The sequence below is a fragment of the Vespa velutina genome, chromosome 8 (genome assembly GCF_912470025.1).
Source record: "Vespa velutina chromosome 8, iVesVel2.1, whole genome shotgun sequence".
Taxonomy (NCBI): Eukaryota; Metazoa; Arthropoda; class Insecta; order Hymenoptera; family Vespidae; genus Vespa; species Vespa velutina.
The window spans coordinates 3548363-3573532 of record NC_062195.1 but is presented as its reverse complement, the minus strand read 5'-3'; the positions used below and the strand labels follow the sequence as shown (position 1 = coordinate 3573532).

The following is a 25170-nucleotide window of genomic DNA, read 5'->3' as shown; positions in this document are numbered from 1 at the left end:
TGTCTGCCTGCCTGCCTGTCCATCCATCCTTCTCTCTCTCTCTCTCTCTCTCTCTCTCTCTCTCTCTTTCTCTTCTTTTTGTCCTTGTGCTGGCACGAGCGAGCGGATATGTGCACACCACATAGTTTAACGTTCCCGCTTGAAGATACGTTCTCGTTTACACGTTCAACGAAGTGCCCACTGATTAGCGCTTTAGAAGCGATAATTGCACGTTTGATATCGAGCTTTGAATTTCAAGAGGTTACGCCCCGCTATTTGCGTTTAGGTGGGGCCTTACGAAAGATTATCTTCGAAGTGAAATATGTATCGCGATAATTGCGAAGCCGGTGCGCGCCATTCCTTTTAATATATCGTCTGTTATAATAAGCATCGATCAAGGGAGTGCAGACGAACGGTAGTATTATCTTCGATGGGAAGATCGAGATTCAAGCAAATCGATTTGAATGATCCTATCGACGTTCTTTTTTTTTTTTTTTTTTTTTTTTTTTTTTTAATTAGATACCTTTCCTTTTTATTTCATATCTCATAATGTACATTAAATACATAAACGATCGATCGATATCAAATTCTTAAATTAGGACACACGATTAAAATCAATAATATTTTGCGTTAAATAAAAGAAAATAGATAGATTATCGCATTTTGTTCGCATAGAACATGACATTTCATGGTTAAGTATGCCACAAACTATGGTTGAATGAGATATCTTCCTGTAGAATTAATTTGCCAGGATCGAATCGAGTTCGGAGCTTCCGTGAGTTAGAAATGTACGCTTAAGCCCACCATGAATGATATCTCATAGTTGATCGAATGTTGCGAGCCAAGTATCTTTGTATGTACATATATATATATATATCGGTGTGCGCGCGGCGTACGCGATCCCATTAAATCGTACACTACGAGTTGCCAGTAAGAGTAATCGTGCATTTCGAAAATGGTATGACTTTGATCGGCGGCTAAATGTATAATAGGAAAGGATATCATTCATGGATATTTTTTTTTTTTTTTTTTTTTACGTTAAATCGTACACGCGTTTTTTACGCGTGTCTTGCGAGTTTGCAACGTTCTGACGATCTTGTTTCAGAAAAAAAAAAAAAAATCCAATCAAGGATTATAGAAAACGTATAACGAACGAGGAGTACGTTTCTCGTTGTATGTTTCGCGCGTCTTTCTCACGGGCACGTGTGTTTACATGCAAAATAGAAAAAGATGGAAAGGAAGAACGGAAGAAGGAAGGGGTTGCAAAAGGTAAGAATACTTTAACAGCTACAAACGGTGAGTATCGAAGTGACGAAGGAAGAAGCGACGACGGTGTGAGAACCGAGCCTTGCAGCGATTTCCATAGTTATTCGAGATAGCCGGTAGAGAAGAGAGAAATAGAGAGAGAGAGAGAGAGAGAGAGAGAGAGAGAGAGAGAGAGAAAGGCAAAGGCATCGTGGCTTGTAAAGGTTCTGTCGACGAGTATCCTATCATTTCCTAGCATGGCACCCAACGAACGTTCGGCTCTAACGGTAAAAAGAATTCGTACGTATCCAGCCGTCTGTCCCGTTGCCACGACACGCGACAGTATGCTGCATAAAAATCCCTTTGATTCGATCTCACTTGACATACGGAACGTTCGAGTCTTACTTTGCATACTCTGTTGATTTTTAAGAAAGTATTAATCAAGACTATTTACTACGAGAAATCTCGCGAAAATCGGTGACGTGATTGCCAAATTCAGACTCTTCATCATTCGTAAACGATTTAAACGTAGCGAATTTCAACTTGTAAATATTGTAATTATGACATCAAATATACGGAGATCTTTACACCGTGTAACGAGGTACTCTTCGTGAAACGAAATACGATTAAAACGCGTCAGTACGCCCGCGCAGTTATTGTCAAGCTGTTCGTTCGCATTCAAGGAAGACCTTTCGTTTTACCATAGTCGATACTTCTCCCGTCGGCCTTGTCTGAAGTAGAATATTTTGTCCGTAGGATTTGTTCCGTTTAAAGGAATTAACCCGACCGTCGGCGATCAATAATTTGGCCGGCTCGCGAGCCTTTCCTATAGCCTACCTTGGATACGCGCACCAGGGCTGCGAAATAAAGAGGCGGAAGGGGGAGCCCGCCAATTTGTGACCTGGTTATTTTCAATGAAGCCCGTACTTGGCATGATCACGCGTTTGAGGTGTTTTATAAAGGGCTAGTTATCGCCGCATTCGATATGCATGTATGTATTCAAAACGAGCGGCTTCAAAAAAGTTCCCTCATAAATCGTTGAACGCTTTTCATTTTGCCTCATCGTCGTTGATACACCATCGATATATTTTTTAGGAACGTTAACGGTACGATTGCTGGCGGGCCAACATAAATTAAAATGGAGCGATGAGAATATGTAAGTTCTCCTCCGCCCATGAAATTCGTACTTACTCGTCGATTTTAGAATAATTGTCGTTCTCATCTAGATTGTCGTCGACTAAAGCAAGTGGTACGAACGCAAAAGTGGAATTCGCAAGGCCTACTCGTGGAAACGTAATTATAAAGTTTGATTGGACCGTCCCAAGAGAAATCATTCCTATCTCCGTCGAAACTCGACCGGTGTGTATCTAAATTCAAGGGATAAAACGTTGGATCGGAGGATGTAACGGAAAGCGCCAGTTAAAATCGATGCAGGAGAGGTAATAACGACGTTAACGAACTTCACGCCGTATCCGCCCCATTATTATCCGTCCCGATAGCCGTTCTCTCGCGCGAGCAAGAGCGCTAGCTGACGGCATCTCGGTTATGCCAGTAGAGCGGCGTTTTTAATCATTAGCACGTCTGTACTTGTCAAAACTGAAAACCTATAATGAGTTTTCCCGCACGGCGCATCGCTCGCTGATTCTAACAAGTCGCTACCGGAGAAGCGTAGAAATAATTAACGAGTTTCGACGAGCGTTTAACGACCCCGCACGAAAAACAACGAGAACACCAGCCGAGTAAAAAAAAAAAAAAAAAAAAGTGGGGGCCCTGTTGGATCTACCGGCTGTAACTAATAACTTTATTCGTGGCATAAATGGGAGCGCTTTCATTTCGAGCCTTCTGTTTCGTACGATTCGTTATAAAGTCCCTATTAATTATTCTATTTCCAGCGATATGCCGAATAAGTGATATTACAAAAGCTGTTCGACGCGTAAATAACACCATTTATACGTAAAAATTCCTGAAACAAGTTACCAGAAAACAAAAATAGAAAAGGTTCGTTTCTTGAATAAATTCATTTTTTGAATAAATTCGATATTCAAGTCGGAATTGTTAATAAATTCATCCACCAACTATTTCTCTTTTTCCTCTTTCGTACGATCTTTTTAAGGAATATATAATAATCGTTCGTCCACGAAAAATAAGTAAACTCTCGACGTTCAAAACTCGAGGGACGCCCACGTTCGGCCAATCATCGACGCGTCCACGAAAGCGACGAGCGAGGTATGCACTCTTTATCTTTCTCTCTTTCCCTGTTTCTGTTTCGCTTGCTCGAGATGCGCGTTCCATCCTTATCTCGATTATAGTCGAATGAAGTTCACTCGAGGGCCGAAATACTCCCTGAAGTATTTCATTATCGAGATCGTACGACGGTGGATAATAAAATTGAGAAGGTTCTACTCCCTGTCTCTCTCTCTCTCACTATTGCTCTCGTTGAAGCTGCTGGAAGGGCCGCATTTCGCGTACATTTTGCTAACGTTCGTCCGGTGAACATGCGAGAGGCAGAACGTGCACGTATCGAAGTGCCGCTTGAAATATTGGCCGGGTATGAGTTTATGACGGTAAGTAGCGTGTGTGTAAGAGAGGGGATCGTAGTAGGAAGTAAAGCCGGAGGGGAGATGCGTACGCAAGGAGAACGAGCGATTTCGACGGATAGGAGACGTACACGGGAGGTTACTACAGGCGACGCGAAAAGGGATGGCAATATGGGAAGAAAAATAAAAAGAAGAAGAAGAAGACGAGGGAGGAGGAGAAGGAGGAGGAGGAGGAAAAAAGATACAAAAAAATAAAAAAAGATAAAAAAGATAAAAAGAAGATAAAAAACGGAAATAAGGAGAGGAGGTGGGTCAAGTATGGTAAACGGAGGTGCCGTACGACCCACGCAGAATGGCCTCCGTTGCATCGAGTCCCTTAGGCCGCCCGTGCACGCACGCGCGCGCGCGCGCATCTATACTTTTTTTTCTTTTTCTTCTCTCTCTCTCTCTCTCTCTCTCTCTCTCGTTTTCTCTCTCTCTCTCTTTCTTCGAACAGTGTAATATTCTCACGTTTACGAGCGACCGTCAGCAACGCGACCTTCCTCCACCGGTGCGAGCGATAGCCCAGTGGACTCGTCTACTTCTCGATCGTATTCTTTTCTTCGGAATTATTGCCTTTGGCACGTACGATGAATGTATCTCTGAGAATGACCATGTATTTCATCTTTGAACTGATTTATAAGACTACCGACCGATTCCCTCTCTACTCGATCGTTCCTAATGATTATTAAGCGTCTTACTACCGTATTATTTTCGCAAATTGTGATATACATTATCTGGTCAATTTCTAAGGATCACGTCGAACCATGTCAAATTTATTTAAAGTCGAGAAAAAGAGTGATTAATTATTCACGAACGAATCTAATCTTCTTTTCATCGACACGATTATCCGAAATTCTGCCGAGAGAAACTCAATCATCAGATCGCTCGACGTACTGCCATTTGTCCAGTCCAATGGGAAATTTGTGAGATAACGATTTGGCACGAGCCAAATTCGAATGTACTTCAATTCAGCTGACGACTCTCTTTAGTAACCTTAATTCTCGTATGCATTCTACGCTTTACTACAAACACGTCAAATTACGTTTACGTAGAATTTTCATTTTACCAGACATACCACTTTACTTACCTTTGCGTATTTATATTGCGAATGAACATATATATGTACGTCGATGGTTTAATTTACGTTAGTTAACTCACAATATTCGATGCACGAAGCTTGCCGTTATATGAAGCACTTTCATATTGTCTTCCACGATGCATCTGTCATAACTACAACGAATATGGCATTTAATATCCCTCGCGAAGCACAGAAGGGACCCGAAATCGATTTCTCCCGATTTAGAAATACCGTAGATCGATCGGAAAGCTCGTTCTCAAAGCGATATTTGCTTGAAAGCGTTCAGGAAATGTATGTATTTCGTCGACAATGAATCGAGGGAAACTATGAAAACAAGTCTAGAATAGAGGTTCACAACTCTATGTTCAATCGTAAAGTTCAATTCACTTTGAATTCTAATTAATTTGTACATAAGATCTATCGATTATTTGAGATCACTCTATTGTTAGTTTCTCTTTATTTTAATTATGTAAGTATTATATGTTTATAGAGTTTAATAATATAGAGATGATATATTTATCAATAAGAAAAGAGAATATAAGAAAGATACGAAGAACCGCTTAGGAAAATTTCAAGATTTCCAAAGATTTTGGCAATGCGAAATTTATATTATCTCTCTCCCTCTCTCTCTCTCTCTCTCTCTCTCTCTCTCTCTCTCTCTCTTTCCGCATTTGCACCATCATGGTATGCATATATTTTATCTAACGTCCGCGTTGTCGTCATCGCCGTCAAAGAGATACAAAATTACTTCCAATCGAAATTTATGTCGAACAATTTCCAATCTTAACTACTGGCCCAGCTTTCGAAAGATCGTACGAAGAAGGTTGTGCACCTGGTCGCTAGAACGAGGCTACTCGAGTACGTGGCTGTTTTATGACATAAGAAGGAGAGAAGTTACTTTGTAACTACAATGCATAAGCCGGAGGTAATCGATTTCCGCACCCCACATTCCAAACGTACGGAGCGAACGTAGAAGAGAGTATTTATGGTATCTCAAACGAGCGTGTTTCCCAGTGCCACCCAGAAGATGGTACGGGGATGAAACCAATTTTCGACGGTGTCTATATAAATCAGATCTTGTTACATGCACAGGTATCGTCAGAGCCTTCGCGGTATACATTCGTCCGTTGTCTTCTCCCTCTCTCTCTCTCTCTCTTTCTTTCTGTCTCAGTAATTCTCTCTTTCTTGTTCTCTCGTTCTCTTTCTTTCACCACTTCTCTTACGCTCTTTTCATCTCTCTCTTTCTCTCTCTCTCTCTCTCTAACCTTTCCTCGCTCCGTTATCCCTTCTTCACAAAACTCGACCCCTTGAAAGCTTCACTTTGCCGAATGGCCTTTTAAACCGAGTTAAAAAGGGGGTCAATATTTATTAGACGGTTTCTAATGAAACATTTTAAATGCATGGAATTCGCGGTTCTCCCTACCCCTGAGTCTTCCTCCCTCTTCCACTGCCCTAAAACCCCCTCGCGTGGACTCGTTCGCGTTTAACTCCGTCTCTCTTATTCTCTTATTCTGTCTCCCTCTCTCTCTCTCTCTCTCTCTCTCTCTTTCTCATCGACAAGTACGCATAAGGGCCCACCGTTATCTCCTACTCACTCGACATTAAAAAGCTATGGATCGCTTCCTCTCGTTCAATGCCACGCACTTACTCTTGTTTTCTCATAGTAACTCGGATAAAAGGGAGAGAGACTTTAAACGGGAATAAGACTTTAGATTCGTTCCAAGCTAATATAATTACATCTCCATTTTTGATTGAGGAATAATTGATTTCAATGTGCCTGTTTTAAAAGTTTCACATATCGAAGATACACCAGGGTATAGGATAGTTAATTGAATGTTTAAAAGACGCGAATCTTTTGAAATTAATCTTTTATCAAGTATCTCGTACATTGATAAAGTTTTTACATTACCCCTAGCATAGTCACCCTTTCACTTTGATGTCGTCTTTGTGCTTTAATGAGATCTTATCTCGCTAATTCTAAATACCCAGGTAATTTATTAAAGCGATAATTGAAAGACTTTAATACCGTGTGCCGAGCAAGTCATTCGGACGAATCATAAATTCGAGCTTAAATCCGACAACGAACGATTATCTCGAAAGCTTGATCTGTGATTTTTTTTATCTGTTTTATTTTTTTTTTTTTTTTTTTTTTTTTTTTTTTTAACTTAAGAACCCATAAAGGATCGCCATTACGTTTATTCTCACCGTTGTAAAATGTCACTTTAGCTTTATGAGTCAAGGAGTTCGACATACATATAAGAAGAACCATGGAAGATAGTGCGACCGCTTTACGAGCGGAGTATTCTATCGTCGAAGAAAATGCGTCCTTTTTTTTCTAGTACTTTCTATGCACTTACGAGAAGCGACGACCGAGCGAAGAAGAAAATAAATGAAATTGAAAAAAAAAAGAAAAATAAAAGAAAATGTTAGGGAAATAAAAAGAAATAAAATAGAGAGACTCGATGAATTCGCCGATATTTCGAAATCTTACGAACGAAATCGTTAAAGCTTATATAAATTATGATTTAATTATTATTTATAATATCTCGTGATATAAGCGCACATTTCGTTTATTTTTATTATTATTATTATTATTATTATTATTATTATTATTATTAGTATTATTATTGGCAAGTTTTGGTTGAAGAAATTGCATATGACGTCTCGTATCGCGATCGTAAGGATCGTAACGAGTTTAATGTCGGACACAATTTACGAGGATAAACTTGTGCACGTGCTTCGATTATCGGCTTCTACGGTCTCTTCGAATATGTCGTGAAAAGTAACATGCGGCATGTAGCGGGCGCGAAAGCTTCTAGAGTATATATACGATAAACCGCGCGAGAAGACTTTGTTCTGGCCCGGGAGAAATTCTGCGCGAGGTAATTCCCGCGCCGACAAATGCAAGAGAAGAAATGTTCGAGGGAACGTAAAGTCGCCGAGTCAGCGACTTTAACGATGTCGACCGTGCAATAAGATCGTCCGCGATCGGTAATCCTACGTACGCTCCTCAAAAACGTATAAAATAGGGGATATAGGAGATTAGCGTATACCAGTAGGTGTACATCAATTATTTATTTCGACGGTTCGCGAATAAAGCGGCACGAAATGGTCTTACTTTTCCAATGACCCACTTTACGCTAATTGCCTGACTCTCAAACTCTTAATTTACAATTTTAAACATATGGAATTTATATCATTAATCGTATGAAACTTCAAAAAGAAATTTCGAAAGCGCACGTACATACATATATCTATTTATCGGTCGATTTTTTCCCTTCGACGAGATCGGCCCTCGTAATTTCTTCATCTTGAATTTTCGATGAACCGACTACGTCTCGAACGTCTTCATGAATGTGAGAAGTAACGTTCGATCGATTAATCACCGCTAATACCTACTCGCTAGCTCGACGAACTTCTCCACCTTTTTTTTTTTTTATCTATCTTCACTTCCATTTTATTCGATAGATAGATAATTTAACGTCGATAACTTTTTACTTTGACAGATCCATCCTTCGACGATTCGTAATTAAATTCGCCAACGAGACGATATTGAAAATGAACAAATCAAGAGCGCTAATCAAAATAAAAAACCTCCCCCTATCGAAAGTTGCACATATCGATGTCATTAAAGCGTCAGATTTGATTTAAAAAAATTTTTATCGGCACTCTTTATTCAGCATCCGACAGTACGATTCTTTGCTTTACGTATATTCCAAAAGTTTTCTCGTTTTAGAAACTACGAAATCCCTAGTATTAAGGCATTTTAGGATATTCAACATGGTTCAAGGGCTCTCAGTGTTCCATCGAAAGGAAAAGACACTTTACGAGCGTTAAATTGCAGCTTTAAAAACGACTCCTAAAAATTCTTTTACGTCTCTGCTCGTAAAAGTCAAGGGGATTCTCTTTCTTCTTCTCTTTCTCTCTCTCTCTCTCTCTCTCTCTCTCTCTCTTATCTTTTGCTCTTTCTCTTACCACTAGTTCATAACCATTTTTCCGCGAGACGTATGATGGACGTACGTTTTCCTTCGAATCATACCTATCGAATAAATTCGATCTATTCGTTCTATATGGAATAGATAGAATTGTCGCAATGAACGACGCAAAGAACGTGACACGAGTGAGCGTTGTATTGGAAAAAGATAGAACGAATGAAAGAGAAGAATATTCTTACGATTGTTTGTTTTGCGGTCGAACTTGTAAACTCGTAAGTTTGGGGTTGCGTTACTTTCAAATTCATAATGCGAGTAGTTAGGTTCTATCGGTATAATAATGACTACGGTGGCGGTAAAAGGACGAATAAAAAGGACAAAAAGAATAAGGCAAGAACAACACCTGTACGCCCTCGTGCAAACACGTGCCATGCGTATCAACGTGCGAACACCCACGCTTCTACCTGCGCGAATCGTTTCTCGGTCCGATGATCGACGTCTGAATAGGCTTTTCGTTTGGATAAAATAATTACCGATGAGGGTGTATCTTAGTTACGTAAGTAGGTCGATGATAGTAGAACAGGTGGCAAATAAACGACGGAAAAAGCTTCTGACGAGTTTTTATTTATTTTCTTTTTTCTTTTTTTTTTTTTTGCGAATATTCTTAGATGTGGATTTTTTTTGAAACGACATTCGAAAAGAAAAGGGGAGAAAGAGAAAGAGGAATGATCGAGGAAGCAGTAAAAAGAGAAGGATAGTGGGAAAGAGGTTTAATTGACGAGCAACGTCGTCGGAACGGAAATTTCCGATAACGAGTGGACCCTGCAAAAGCGGCACAAGGAACGACGACGATACACGAAGCGGAAGGAAAAAGAATGAGAAGAATAATAAACGAATTCCGTGGGCCAGGAGGTTTTTATCGTGGTCGCGATACCCACACTCGATGCTTTGACTCGTTAGCAGTTAGCAATAACATTCGTTATTTTTATCATATCTTTGGGCCGTTGGCTCCATGGCCTTTATTCGCGAAGGAACACGTTTTGGTACTCGAGTCTTAAGATACCTCGAGATAGCCGCGCGTGTTGCACCACTCTCTTATATCGCATCTCACAATATTGCTCTTCTACAGAATGTTTCGGGAGGAAACGCTCGAACTCATGGAAAGTAACGAACGAACGAAACGAACGATTTCTTCTCCCTTCTTCATTCTCTCCTTTTTGATTCCACCCTTCTATCTTTTTCTTTCCTTTCGAAACGAAATGAAATTCAATCGACGAAGTTCGGTGCACCACTAAGTAGCAAACAACGTAACATGGCAAAGATGTAAGTGGACGAAGGAAGGAAATCTCTTCTTTCTTTTCTTTGAAATTTATCCAACCAATGATCATACCCACAATCAACCTTAATATACCACGTGCAACACTGTATCTTCTCACCGTTTAATATATTTATCTGAGATCTTTACGAGTCGCCTAACGACGTATAGCGTCCACAGAGATAATTACTCTTAAGGAATGAGCGTCTACCGACGTTTTATATATGACAACAAGATTAATTATATCCTCTCTTGAGACGCGAACTTGCTTGAACATATTCGAAACTTTCACGGGATGCAACGGACTTCTCTACCATTGCTTCTTCTTCTTCTTCATTTTCTTTTTCTTTTTCTTCTTCTCCTTCTTCGTCCTCTTTGTCGTTTTCTTCTTCATTCATTTGCTTTTCTTTAGAAGAGAAAAGAAAAAGTTTCTGCCTTTTCATATGTCTTACAAGACGATCTTTCGCGTCGATGTTATCCAGGAAGGAAACGACAAGTCAACATTACCGTCTCATTGACAAGCACTCAATTATAATTGAATGCTCTCTCATGACTCTTTTTTTTTTCTTCTTTTTTTTTTCTTTTTTCTTTTTTTCTTTTTATTATACAATGTAGGGATTCAAATTCGCAGATGAAGCATCGCGCGTGACCCTCGCAAGCGGCTACTCAGGGCGAATCGTTTAATGGTACAACCTGTTAATACCTGACATGTGTTACCCACATTACATGATGTTTCATATACATAACCAGTTATATCCTGGCCCTGGAAAGCAGTCACATCGTCTCGAAATGCGCAATCCCTGCGATCGATTTTAACCACCCTATCGACACCTCGTAATCCTACCAAACTCAATCGATATTGACGGATGTGTATTGGAAAAGGTTAATGCGACAAAGAAATCTTTTAGCTTTATCACGTTATATCTAATATTTAATAATAATAGAAAAAGAAAACCATTGCGTCCAATCAGATGGATTTAAATGCATAATAAAGCATAGGACATCAGAAAATAGAATAGTGATTCACATTTTATTTTTCTTTTAAAGGGAGATCGATCAAGTGCAAATCGTAGTGTATCTGAACGACGATCGTTCGGCACCTCGGCTAACCCGCTTTTAAAGTAGTGTCGTGCGCCAACTCTGCTCTCTTTCTTTCTCTCTCTCTCTCTCTCTCTTTTTCACTCTCTCGGTAACTCTCTCACTCTCTTTCTCGTTCAGGTTTAAAAGGTGTGCTGCGAATATATCGAAGGATACGATCGAAACGGTGGGCCCCCTCTTGGACCCCTCGGCGCTCCCTTGATTCTCAGTCCCGTCGACCACGATACCGTGCTCATAAATCATCAGGAAAATCAGACCCCCGGTGCTCGAGAAGAAAAGTGCGAGCATTATTACACGATATCTCGCGGTGCCGCGGTAGGCGAGCATTGAGCGCATTAAAGGGTCGCGCATTTACATAACATAAAACAGGCGTAAAAGCACACGAGCTTCTATGGGACGCACGCGATCCATGTTCAGGTACACAGCGTGAAACTCCTCTTTCGGAGGCTTCGAGAACACGCCACCTTTTATTACGATTTATTTCTTTTTTAATCCACGCTTACGATTATTTGTCAAAAAATCAAGATACTCAAAACTATGGGTATTTTATTATCATTCGTTCATTGAATCATTGCATTAACGATTCCATATGTAATCAATTGCATATATAATTGATTATTAAATTACAGAGATAACACAAAGGTCGAATTATTTTTCGAATTAATTATGAGATCATGAACCATTATGAAAGAATAATGGAAAGAATAAATAGCATTAAAAAAAAAAAAAAAAAAAAAAAAAAGAAAAAAAAAAAAAACTCAGCTAAAGACAAAATATTTTTCTCTATAAAATAATTTTGTTTCACGTCTCTCGGACTTTTTGTTGCGAGGATATGTCTCTTTAAAATCTCCTCGTTTCATAAATTCGAAAAAACGAGCGAGCTGTAGTGAAACTGAAAAAGTGTTTACGTCTGCAAATTCGTAGCGTAATAAATTCCATGAATTTATGCAGGTCACTGTGTCAATGTACCTGTTTAAAAATGAATAAATAGATTAATTTATTTACTCATTTGAATATCTTAAGAAATAAGAATCATAGAGACTTTATATAAAATCATTTTAAATGATAGATTTTTCTCTATCTTTTTCAATTATTTGATTATTTGAGAATTCATTACAAGTTACTTTAATAAATAATCCCTTGTAAAAAAAAAAAACGTCAATGAAAAAATATAATCGTATGACCATTTATCAAAGAAAGATCATTCTACGTGATTTTAATGGGTGCCGTTGTATAAGTATGATTAAAAGTATGAAATTCAAGTGTATGCGTGCTGAAGCAAGGTGTTTCAGGCCTTGAGGTGTAAGGTGGGGGTATCATAAATACCATATTTATTGGATTTGTAATTGTCAGTAATTAACATGCTCTTGGGCTACATACAAGAACCTTTGGTTTTCTTATTACCTTGTCGTGACTCGTTATAGAAAAGCGAATGCCTCCATTTTACATATACGAGGCGTCTTACTCCTTTCGTTTTCGCTTATCATTCGTTTCCCTAATTATTATTTCAAAAGTTGTTTCACGTTAATCGATAAATTTCAATTTATTCTTCATTTTAACAAGCTACTAATTCAAAATTATAACAGAAGTCCTATAGCAATCCTCTTTCGTGTAACATCTTGTCTATTGATCGAACGATCGTGTCACCATTTATACTTGCTCACTCTCAGATTCAAACTTCTATCCATTTGGGATTCGATTTCAACTTCGGTCATATAAATCCTTTTGCTAAGTGGAGCTTGGTGATCTTTCAGGAATAAGGAGATGAGATCGCAACGGAGAGAGAGTCCCCACGTATTAGAAAGTTTTTCCAAGAGATCGGAACCTCTTCGTCTTGTTTAATCGATGGAACACGCGCTACGCCTCGTCTCCTACACCATCCCTCTCTCTCCCCCCGCTCTGTCTCTCTCTCTAATATTTTTTTTCTCTTTCTCTCTCCCTCTCCCTCTCTCTCTCTCTCTCTCTCTCTCTCTCTCTCTCTTGCTTTTATTCCCTTGATGGATAAGAAATCTGTTTCCGGCAGCAATCTCGTTCTTTATCACGGAGTATGCAAAAGGAGAAAAAAGTTAATTCAGATCAATGTAGTTAAGCACTTCACTCAAAAAATATGGTCGAAGGAAATGAATTTGCTAGCGATGAAGCCGCCTTAATCGTAGCAATGTGATGGTACTCGTCTTTTTCAGTCTACCTCTTCCTTTCATTGTTCTTTTCTAGACAGCTAATTTTATCGAGGTAAATCTTTCTCTCGTTTCCTTTCACATTATACGTATATACCATATATATATATACAGAGTTACATTCACTATCATTTTTTCACTATAAAGTTTTTCCCCTTCATCCTTTCTTCATCCGATAAATGAATTATTATTTTTTCTTAATTTGTGAAATCACGATCCAGTTGTATTTTCTTAAATCATTTACAAAATTGTCTTGGACAAATTCCAGTGGTACGCGAATTACGTGTTTAAAGGATTACGAGGGCTCGCTCGCCGTCAAGGTCAAAGGAAGTATTTCGTTTAACGAGATTACGGCAATTATTAAAATCAGACGAACGACGCGACGAGCCTGATTGTCAGCCGAAGCAAAGTTTTACTTCGCTTGGTTTCGTTACAGGCTAAAACACCGTTGCAACTCAAATGCAAGAAAAGATAAGAACGAGAAAGAGAAAAGCAGGAAGATAGAAACGAGAACGATATCAATTTGTAGTTCGTTCGATGTCTCGAGCTCTTTCTACGGCTCTTTCTGGCAGGCTCGACACTCTGACAAGCTTGCCGAGTTTAGTTTAAGTAAGCAAACGATCGACTAAATAAAGGGGATGGGGTAAAGCTTTCTCTCTTTCTCTTTCCGCGGCTTCCAACCGACTGCAACGAACAGGAAAACTACGAGCCGAAGTGAAAGCAACCAGACAGAAATTGATGTTAGGCGTTTGCATTTATTATTAATACATTCCCCGTCCTGTCGCTGGCTTAACCTGTCAGCCAGAACGTTTCGACCCCTCTTTTCGACCCTCTTCTCCTGTCGCCGACCTCGAAACTTTCGTATCTACTCTTTTCCTCTTTTCGTCTTCCACCCTTTTTACTGCCTTGTCAATCTCCGCTGAATTTAATATCGATCCATCGGAGCCATACTCCTTAATAATTTAACCAACGTTAACATGAAACGGATAGTTTCTCTTTTTATGTTAGCTCGCTAATACTTTCTCTCGCTCTCTCTCTCTCTCTCTCTCTCTCCTTCTCTTTCTCTCTCTTGTAATTGCACACTTAAAATCCTTCATCGTCTCGTTACTCCTTTGTTGTTTATTTTCTTTATTAGGACGTTTAATTTGGGCGACACGCGACTAAAGAAAAACTTTCGATTTACAAGTAACTTGTTCGATACACGCGATCGTTCTCATAGAAAGTTAAACTTTTTACTGACCAATGTGAAGAGAAAATGAAAATGTCGATATACATACATACATATATATATATATACTTATATATGTACTAGGAAGGCAAACATGTGATCGGCGAATTGAAAAAAAATTTATTTGGCAATCAAATAAAATGAAATGAGTAGAAAGAAAAAGAGAGAGAGAGAGAGAGGGGGGGAAGTGAGAGGGAGAGAGGGAAAGAAAAGCATGAACTCTAATAATATTCCAAATGAAACGAAAAATATTATTCCTTGCGGAAGAGTCAATGGAACGGTCAATTCGCAACATCGATTTTCCTTTTTCCAGCCGATAGTTCAGCTGCATTGATGTTTGTTAAAATAATAGCGTCGTTAAAATAAAAACATGCCGCGATTCGATTAATTTCTTTCTTTTGAAACGAAAATCTTCGCTCGGTGCGTAACAATGCGTGTCATTTTCTCCCCTTTTTTTTGGAATAAGCTCACGTACCCCCATCAATCCCGTCAGAACCATCGTTCTAACCAACATATGGCAGTAAAGTCCGGGAGGGTTATAAAAAATGAAAGTGAAAAAGACGATGAGCCGTGAACCAGGAAGCGTATAGTCCAATCGTGCTAATGCATATCGCTTTTACATTATACAGCGAGCCAAAAATCTCAGGGTGGCCTTCTTACAAGGGAGAAAGCCGATAAATGTATGCCTCGTGTCGTCACCTTCGGCCATACTTCACAGTAAATCAAACATCACGCAGGCTATCTCGTTTCTTCTTCTTTTTCTTCTTCTTCTTCTTCTTCTTCTTCTCTGTCTCTTTCTCTTTTTCTCTCTTTCTCTCTCTCTCTCTCTCTCTCTCTCTCTCTCTCTCTCTTTCTCTCCCTCTTTCTCCCTCTTTCTGCCTTTGTTCTGTCTTCCTTAGCAATATCATTCTCAAGAAGATTTTCTAGAAGAAACGATAAATTCTGAAGGATATCTTATCTTGTTCTCGAAAAATTATGTGTCTCTACCTATATTACTTTCAATTCGAAACTTCTAATTTACCTTTTAGTCCTTATAAAAGAAATACTTTTTGATTTATTCAAAAGATAAATTCAAAAGACCAAAGATAAATTATAATATAAATATGATAGGCGTACAATAATTTGTTTAATATATTTCTATGGTAAAAAGAAAAAAAAAAAAGAAAAGGAAAAAAAAATCGAGTAAAAAAAGTGTTTGACTTTTTTTCTTTCTTTTTTTTTTTGGAAATTTTTTTATCCTTTACTTTTTCTCAATTTCGGTTATCTTGCTGATAAACGAAAATCGATAGAACGACGATAGACATAAAAATACGAGGTTCATGACGTATCGATCTCTTTATTTTCGTTGTCTTTTTTTTTCTCTCTCATTTTCACATTCTCTTTACTTCCATCGTTCCATCCTTCGATTTTTCAATTCCTTTTTCTTATCAATCGTGCCTGTTATTCCGTCCGACGTTCGATGCTCACTTCACCGGCAGTAAATGTATCTGAGCTTGACATTTTCATCATTCTACACCTTATGCAGGACTTTCCTTTGAAATATCGTCTATGCGTATATCTACGATGTACCTAACATCGTACTCGGTTTAACGACTGCAACAGGTCGTTAAGTCGTGCATCGTAAAATGTCAATATTAGACGAAAATCGGATCAACCTTGAGTACCGAAAGACACTAGAGACAAAAGTTAAAAATTTAATTACATTTTTCTTCCCTTCTTTTTTTCCAAAATCTTCTTAGAAATCTAATCATTTTCATTAAACATTCTTACTCCTTCTGATAATCATTAACATTCAATATATTCATGTCAATTTCATTAACAATTTCATTAACATTTCTATTTTTTATAACGACAAAATATAATTGTCAAACAACGAAATAACATATCTTATTTAATATTTTATACATTTTTCTTATCTCGAATTTTATTATCAACGAAAAAAAATAAAACTGATGCTTAATTATATATAAATATTTTTCATTTTTGATTTTAACGAATAACTAGAAGCTTTTAACAGATAAGACATGATCGAGTACATACTCGTAAAACGAATCCTTTCGAATGTTCATCGTCTACCTCAAACTTAGCAACCGCTAATTCGAAAATGGTTTCGCCTCGCAGGCTGACATCCTTGAACATTACTTGCGGTATCGAGAGAATAACGGAGTAAAAGCGAGAACAACCAAGCACGCGTAGAGAATGGTATTGTACATAGAATTACCCCGAGGTTGGAGATCTTCTTACGCCTCGTTAGACCTCCTGTTTTGTCTTTTGAAATGAATTTCGCAAGAGTATTGTATATGTGTATATATATATATATATATATATATATATATATATATATATATATATATATATTATCCACATAGATAATATTCACGTTTTGCGGTTACTAAACTCCATAATATCTTATCTTCATAATACCATTTAATAGAAACTTTCATCTTGAAAATATTTTCTCTTAGTGAACATTAAAAGTTTCGGTTAAATTCATTAGATCTTCTATGAGTTTAATGTACAATTTTATTCTATAATCATTCAAATTTGTCTTTATTATTTAATATTGTACTCGATATATAGACAATATATCGTTAATTGAAAATTATCAAGAATTTATTTATATGAGAATGATCAAATTGGTTTCATCTAACTTAAAATTTAATGATTTAAAAATGTCACGATTTTTCTTACTTCAAATGTATTTAAAGTTCATAAATTTGAGATCGCTTATGGGATATTTATAAGAGGATTATTGACCAGTTCCAGCATTCTCCATCAAATCTTTTAAATTTCTTTTCAATCTTACGATTTATCGCAATCGTTCGTTGTTTAACAATGTTACTATATGTTAGAATCAAAGTTTTTCATTTTATTATCGTTTCTCTCTCTCTCTCTCTCTCTCTCTCTCTCTCTCTCTATCTGTCTCTCTCTTTGAAAGCTTTTATCGAATATTAATAACTTTCAATTGATTAAACATTAGAGTTTTCGTAAAATTATACTCGATAAATACAGAAAATCAAAAAGCAGCATTGAAAATGAACCGCAAAACGGGAAAAGAGAATACGCCGCGAGCGTATGACAAAACTTCTTACGCTTGGTTAATTCTGTCTAATAACAGGAGGGGGCAGCACTGCCTTGATGGAAAGTTCTACGACGCGTCGGTAGTGGGAGAGACTCAAGCAGTATGGCGCAGAAGCACAAGCACGTCGGATGTATACGCTAGTTACGCTTTTAGTATTGCTTGCTGCTTCGTATTAGAGGGACGATTTTTGTGTTCTTTGTGCTTACCAAGAGAACTATTAACAAGTTTTATTCTCGATAATAAGGTACGTTTTTCGCGTTTTTGTCTACAGTGTCACTCTATAGAAGAATCATCGTCAGAAATATGAGTATCGATCCGTTCTTTGCAATACGTCAAGAGATGACGCGTTTGTGAGGTTATGTGACGGTTTCATAAAGAAAAATTTAATTTTCAAACGAGTTTGATAGTGCAATAAAATATCTATTGATACTACATTAATACCGGTTAAAATTGTATCAAAGAGGTTATGTTGATGTTTAGTGTTATGAATCGAAAATTAATTTTCTAGTATCATAATGAAGTGTACACTTATGAAATGTAAGATCGTGAGTTCAAATCCTCTTGACGGAAAAATTTTTTGTTTCTTTTTTTTTTCTTTTTTTTTTTTTCTTTTTTTCTTCTTTTTATAGAAAAGGATTCTTGTGATATTTTTTCGTTTAAATTATAAGTGTTATTAACAATACTTGAGATTGAAAGATCTAAAAATTAATTTGTATTAATAGTCGCAAAATTATTATTTAATATATATGCATTTGAATATCATTGACGAGTTTATTTTGTTCTTACAGAGAACCAGTCGTGATTTGTCGGAGAATTACTATGTTATCGTCTAAAAGACAACCGATAATAATTAATGAATCATAGAAGTAACTGTAGATCATTCAACTCGTACTCTATCTTACGGCAAAGTTGCTGAGATCAAGAAAATGCCATTTACAGCGGACGCAGCGGCCACTCAGATCCAGGAACGTCTTCGGAATGTATATCAGTTGGTTCACGATATCGAGGCGCAGAGAAATCGAACGGAACACAATTTGAATAATATTGTAAAAACTCACGAAAAGGTTACGCCGGAAGACAAGGTATCGCCGTACTATCAACAAAAACTAAAGAATCTCTATAGCGCAGCAGTTACGGACGCTCAACAAGAAGAAGAGATTTTGCGGAAAGCTCTTGGGAAGATCAATGAAATTCGTGCGATAAGAAATGAGAGGCGTATACAGGCGAGAAATGCCGGTAACAAAGAAACGATCAGGCGTGGCGCATTAATGAAGATGCTGTTAAGTACAGCACAGACCCTTCCTCTTTACGTTGGTAAAGCACCAGGAGCAAAAGCACCTCCATTGTGTGGTGCTGTTCCAGCTGAGCCCACCTATATCGCGAAAATGGGAGACATGGTAGCTGCTCTGGTAAAAGGATCCGAGGAAGAAGAGAATTGGATCCTTGCGGAAGTCGTTCAATTCAATCCTACGACAAATAAGTACGAGGTCGATGATATCGATGAAGAACAAAAGGATCGTCATACTCTTTCACGTAGAAGAGTCGTACCTTTACCACTGATGAGAGCTAATCCAGAGACTGATCCTCACGCTTTGTTCCCAAAAGGATCCATCGTAATGGCTCTCTACCCTCAGACAACGTGTTTCTATAAGGCCGTCGTCAATCAATTACCTACCACAGCTACGGAAGAATACGAGGTACTATTCGAGGACGCAACTTATGCCGATGGTTATTCACCTCCGTTAAATGTGGCACAACGTTATGTTATATCTATCAAGGAAAGTAAAAAGAACAAAAGCCAATGTTGAGTCAGTATTAATAAGTTCTCTATATATTACTATATCTTTATGTATTTACATCGTAGACTTTAAGCGTTTGATAAGATTTATTTTATAAGATACTTGTGAAAAATAAAAAGAACGCGTTCACCGTCGTCATCGATACCACCCTTTCCCATCAACGAACATTTGCCATCCTTTTATATAAATTTTTGAACGATATAACGATTGAAAAAAAAAACATACCCTCCAATTTCCTATCTTTTCCCATAACACTTCCCTATCAGTATTTAACGGGGAATCGATTTTACTCAACGTTTAAGTAAACTATCGATAATTAAGGATAATTATAGATATATTTCTGAGACGTTAAAATGCATAGGGCGCACATACTTGAGGATAGTAAATTGCACGTCGTTGGAACTTCTCGAGGGACTAAGCGAGGTCGTGCAGATAGGAAAGACGCATATATACCGTTAGGGTACTATTTCCGTAATGCTTTTAGTCGGCTGTAATCGGCGTAGGTTATACAAAGATAATGTTGGCATTAGTGTATGTACGCGGGAGGACCTCGATGTGAACTGTTTTGACCTTTCGCAATATCGGCATTCCGTGATCAGTTGGCGACGTAATTTCTTCCTGCATTGGAAGAATATTTGCAAAGATGGGAAATGGATAAAACTAAAATTTCAATTGGAGAATAGATCGTTCAAAGCACAAGCAAGGGAAGAGAGGGAACATAAAAAGGGATTCCATGCAATAATTAATTTCAAAATCAATGATTACCGTAGAACATCAAAGCGGTTCAAAGCCGAAGCTACCACAGTCAATGGTTCGTTAGATTCGGCCAATTCTCTTTCATTATTTAATTTAATCACAGCCTTGCATGTTATCTACAAAAAAGCTCATACGATATATGTTGATAAGTATATTTAATTAATTTGCAATGTCCTATTTGTTTCCTACTGTTCGTACAATCAATATTAACGTTAACTTATTCCATTTTTCATATCTGCGAATATATACTCCATCGGTTTGCGTTATTTCAAGAATTTTTTGAAAAATCTTTTTCCTTGTTAATCGGCGCATGAACATCGTGATAACTCGTTACATAGTATAAACTCCTGGAATAACTATATCGGTGGGTGACTATCGAAATAAAGATCGTCACGACATCGAAAGCTACCTCTTTTACCAGTAGAAGGAAATGTTACGACATAAAAATAAAAGAGAAAAGTTTTAATCCCCATCCATAGAAGAATATTACGAGATATATAGAGAAGCTTGAGAAGAAGTAAAGATGATCCGCGAACGAAATTGTTCCAGATCTGCGATCTAAATCGATCGGATAACCTATCTTAGAAAGTAAAACTTGGCTATTTTCGAACGATCGAATATCTTTCCACTTTAAGATAACGAGGATCACCATGTCGACAAAAGCCATTCGCAGTCATGGAATTAATTCAAGCGGCGGCGATTAGCTTTTGGCGAGTCAAGAGGCGCGAATTTCTTTTCAACGTTGAACGACCTTCCTCGCGCGAAGTTCAACGTGACAATGCGAATTCCTTTAACAGAGTGCAATATGTATGTATAGATATATATTGTACATAAAATACATTGTACCTGTGTGAATGTGTGAGTTGCTCGAATACAAGTGGAGACGAAGCATGCAAGCTACCGGAAGCTAAGGCGAACTTGCACCCGGGCACGCGAGCCGTCCTTTTCACCCTCCGATCTACGATTGTAGGAACCTTTACTTCGTCTTTTCTCTTCTCTCTTCTCGCTCCTACCTCGTTCTCTTCGTTCATTCGTTCCACGTCTCAGTTATCTGAGTAATGCCTCTTCGTTTGGTTCGCCCTGCCTACTTGCCCTCTCACTCTTTCTCTCGCTTTCTCTCTCTCTCTCTCTCTCCCTCTCTCTCTCTGTCCTCTTCTTTCTCTTTCTTTCTTTCTCTCTTTCCTCATTTCAGTCTTCCCATCTTCTATCTCTTCCTCTCGTCTTTCTTTTTCGCCTGTATAACCCGATCGTAGGTAGGTGGGTCCACTCCAACCCCTTCCAATAATGGCGCACTGTATTTTTCTTCGGAGCTCGTAATTACGGCCAAGTGGTCGTGCACACTCTCAAGCATATTTTATTTCGCCCGAGATCGATCGTACCGAGGCCATAGCCATCATGGTCGATATCCATCATTTGCCCTCTTCGTCGCACACTATTTTCCAAGACCTCCACTGGACCTTTCCTGACCACCGACATGTTCTTTGTCATTTTTGTAATCTACTTCTTTCTTTTTTTCATCCAAAAATTTTCACATCGTCATACAATTTCTTCGTACAACTATTTTCTAATAATTCTATCTATCTAGTATTCTAATGTTTTATGACAAAGACTATTCGTTTAATGACACTTAAATTTTTATTCTTTATGTTTTAATTAATACGCCAGGAAAAAGAAACAGAGATAGATAGATAGATAGAGAGAGAGAGAGAGAGAGAGAAAGAGAAATGGATCGATAATTCTGCTTAACGAGTTGCCAATCCAACTCCAGTTACTAAAAAAACTGTCGTGAATTTTAAGTGACGTAGTAATGAATCCGACTATGTTTTTGGAAAGAAAGACTTAGTATTAATAGCTTCTCTGCCTTTGAACGGACGAGAAAAATCTGAGGGCTCGTTTACGGTCACTATGGGACGAGAGAGTAGACCTATCGATAAAGTGGCCCTTCTCTCCTTCTTCTTCTCCATCTTCTTTCTCTTTCTCTCTCTCTCTCTTTCTGAAGGATGCGACGTTTTCGTTTCCATTTAATCTCGCTCGATTGAATCCGCTATCATCCTTTTTCGTACCTATGATATCCGTTTTAGCACGATTTCATTGGACGTCACTAGCTGCATTTTCCTTCCCAAAGACGTTAAAAAAAGAAGGATCCTACGGTTAATAGCTTTTACTTTAGAAGAAAGAAATAAAGAAAAAGACAGAGAGAGAGAGAGAGAGAAAGAGAGATAGAGAGGGAGAGAGGAGAAGATCGTAGATTCATCGAAGGTAGTGCCTTTTCGAGGACGGTACGGATCCGGGTTTAGCCTCGTTTTAGCCGCGGGCACGAGCTAAGAAAGAAGTAAAGCTTCAGCGCAAAGGCGTTTCGAAAGCTGATTCGATCTAAACCTATTGGCTTTCGCTAGAGCAATTTCTTCTTCGATACCACAATGTTCGGCTTGCTGGCTCTATCGGGCATGCCGGTAAGCACCGACACGTTCTTTTCTTCCTTTTATACACGAGCGACACTTTAGACCAAGCGATAGCGTTTGGTACTGCCGTTATATTCCTCGCGCTGTCTTTCTCGAATAGCGACCAGTAGTAGTAACGACCAAGTATCACATCGAGATGCACTTGAAACGTCTCGCTCGATTTCAAGTACCTTTCACTAAAATCGTCTAACGGTGGCCCTTCGGCTATGAAACTCTCGCCTTGCGAAAGTAACTTTCCGCGATTACTTAAATGTCATTCCGTAGAGGAAACGCGAATCTTTTAAATGGGCCAACTTATCGATCTGGAAAATGAAGATTGTTAAGATATAAAAGTTGAGATTTCACGGATGAATCGTATAACGTAATTATTCAAACGATCTAGAATCAAGTAAATTACTTGCATCCAATATAACTATTAGTATCCGATTGTGATTTCAAATGTTTTACTTCCGAAAACGATCGCGTTAGCTAGTTTTCTCTGTGTAAAAAGGATTTGAAACTAAAAAAAAAAAAAAAAGAAAAAAAAAAAAATAAAACGAAAAAAGAAAAAGAAAAGAAAAAGAAAAAGAAGATTTCAATGTTCTTGACGTTTCTAACGAATTTAAAATTACTACTAAACGTGCTAAAACGCGTTCTCTCTTCGGACATCCTGAAGCTCTCTTTGCGACGGCGGCGATTTGTTAGGTTTTTTGCCGGGAGTCCGGCATTAAAGGATGGAACGGCGTTCTCGCTTACATATTTCAACGGGAAATTTGTCTCTCGCAGTCGGCGAGAGAGCACGATCCACGATTCCAATGTTGGAATCACGTTCTCGACGTGGCCGTTGCGACGACGCCCGGCTCTCGTGCTCGCCCGACGGCTAGGGAGAAACGGACGAATAATTCATAGGCGGGCGGCTCCTCGTTAATTAATTGCATTTGCCAATGAAGGCGGGGCGCTTTAAAACTTCCATCATAATTCAGACTATAATCGGTTATCGTGGTCATTATCGTCTCCAACACAGAAAATGCGATCTCCTCGTATGTACATATTTGCGTGTGCGTGTGTATGTGTGTGTGTGTCCAAAGAGCATGCGTGCAAACGTTATAGCCGTGCCGTTTAGTTTTACGATGCCTTGGTGATTCTTAAAAGAATTTTAATTTTCATACACGTAGATGATCCGATCTTCTCTTGTTCTCGTTTCTCGTTGGAAGTATAATTGACGGGGACAGTTTCAACGAGGCGTGCTCGAGAGAACGATCGATCGATTGTACTGAACCTATTGCCGGCGAGTACTTTAGAACGTCCATAAACAATGTACCACCTAAATCCTGGCTAGTCGTTTAGAGTATCTACGTGATAAATTTTACTTTGCCGATCGCAGGTTCTTGGACGTTTGTTACGATACACGTATAGCAAAGGGCACAGTTTGATTAGCGATGCTTATAAAATATAGACAAGTTGACCTATTAATATGTCGAGAAATGTCTATGTCAAAAGCGATGATTAATTTTCAATTACTATCAATGATATTAGTTTTTAATGGATTATCATCGCTCTGGGAATTATAATAATTAGCTTTGGGCTTTGTAAACCGGACTAATCCTATATGTGTACTCCGAGATCCTGACTCTGTCATCTGTCGGCACTCTTCGCACATTTGTATTCGTTAGTAAGCTTAAGTTCGTGTAAATGCTTTCTACAGGAATAGATACATATGTGTATGTACATATATATATATTATATATATATATATATATATATATATCACGTGTACAAACTTGTGATTCCGTTTGAATTTAAATCTAAGGTAAATTGATAGAAATGAAATTCTATCTTCAATATATTTCCGTGCATTTATACAACATATTTATAATATATAAAAAATAAATTATTACGAGAAGAGCATCCTATTCTAAAAATCTTTTAATATATACTATTTTTAATATACAATTTGTAATATTATATATTAGAACGCGTCTGATATTTCATACACGTACATTCAATCCTTTTGATAGTTCCATCAGTTATATGTTCTCTTCGTGTATTCAACAATATCTTGACCAAGTTCGAACAGATCATAAATTCAGTCTGGTTATTTCTAAAGCAAAATACTATGTGCATCGTTATGCATGTCATTTCGAAAATCAGAACTAAAGGGCAAGTTTGTGATCCGTGCGTTATCCTATCAAACTAAACGAGTGTTTCTAGTCTCGTAGTTGATGTAACATCAGCTGAGAAAAGCGAATAGTAGTTGTTAGTCGTATCCTATATGTCTCTTCTTCGTTCTCTCCGTCGACTTTATAACTCGAGGTTAATAATATTCCGTTATTATATCCAAACTTGAGTTCCAGTGGTTCTGTCGGTAATGTTCAGGATTCGTATCGGTCGTTGGCTGACTTCGTCGAAAACTTTTGTCCCAAACCGCGATATCGTCGCTTACCGGAAAATTTCTAAAAAC

General features: G+C 38.1%; 1 protein-coding gene and 1 long non-coding RNA gene across 2 annotated transcripts in view; one reads left to right on the top strand and one right to left on the bottom strand.

The window, feature by feature from the left end:
* LOC124950917 overlaps positions 1 to 25170 on the bottom strand; it is a 349196-nt gene that overhangs the window by 31071 nt on the left and 292955 nt on the right. The gene's annotated exons all lie outside the window — the stretch shown is intronic.
* Positions 17799 to 19646, top strand: LOC124950915 (SAGA-associated factor 29). Its single transcript, XM_047498409.1, has 2 exons — positions 17799 to 17957; positions 18502 to 19646. Exon 2 carries the CDS (start codon positions 18640 to 18642, stop codon positions 19519 to 19521), a length of 882 nt encoding a protein of 293 aa, XP_047354365.1. The 5' UTR covers positions 17799 to 17957; positions 18502 to 18639; the 3' UTR covers positions 19522 to 19646.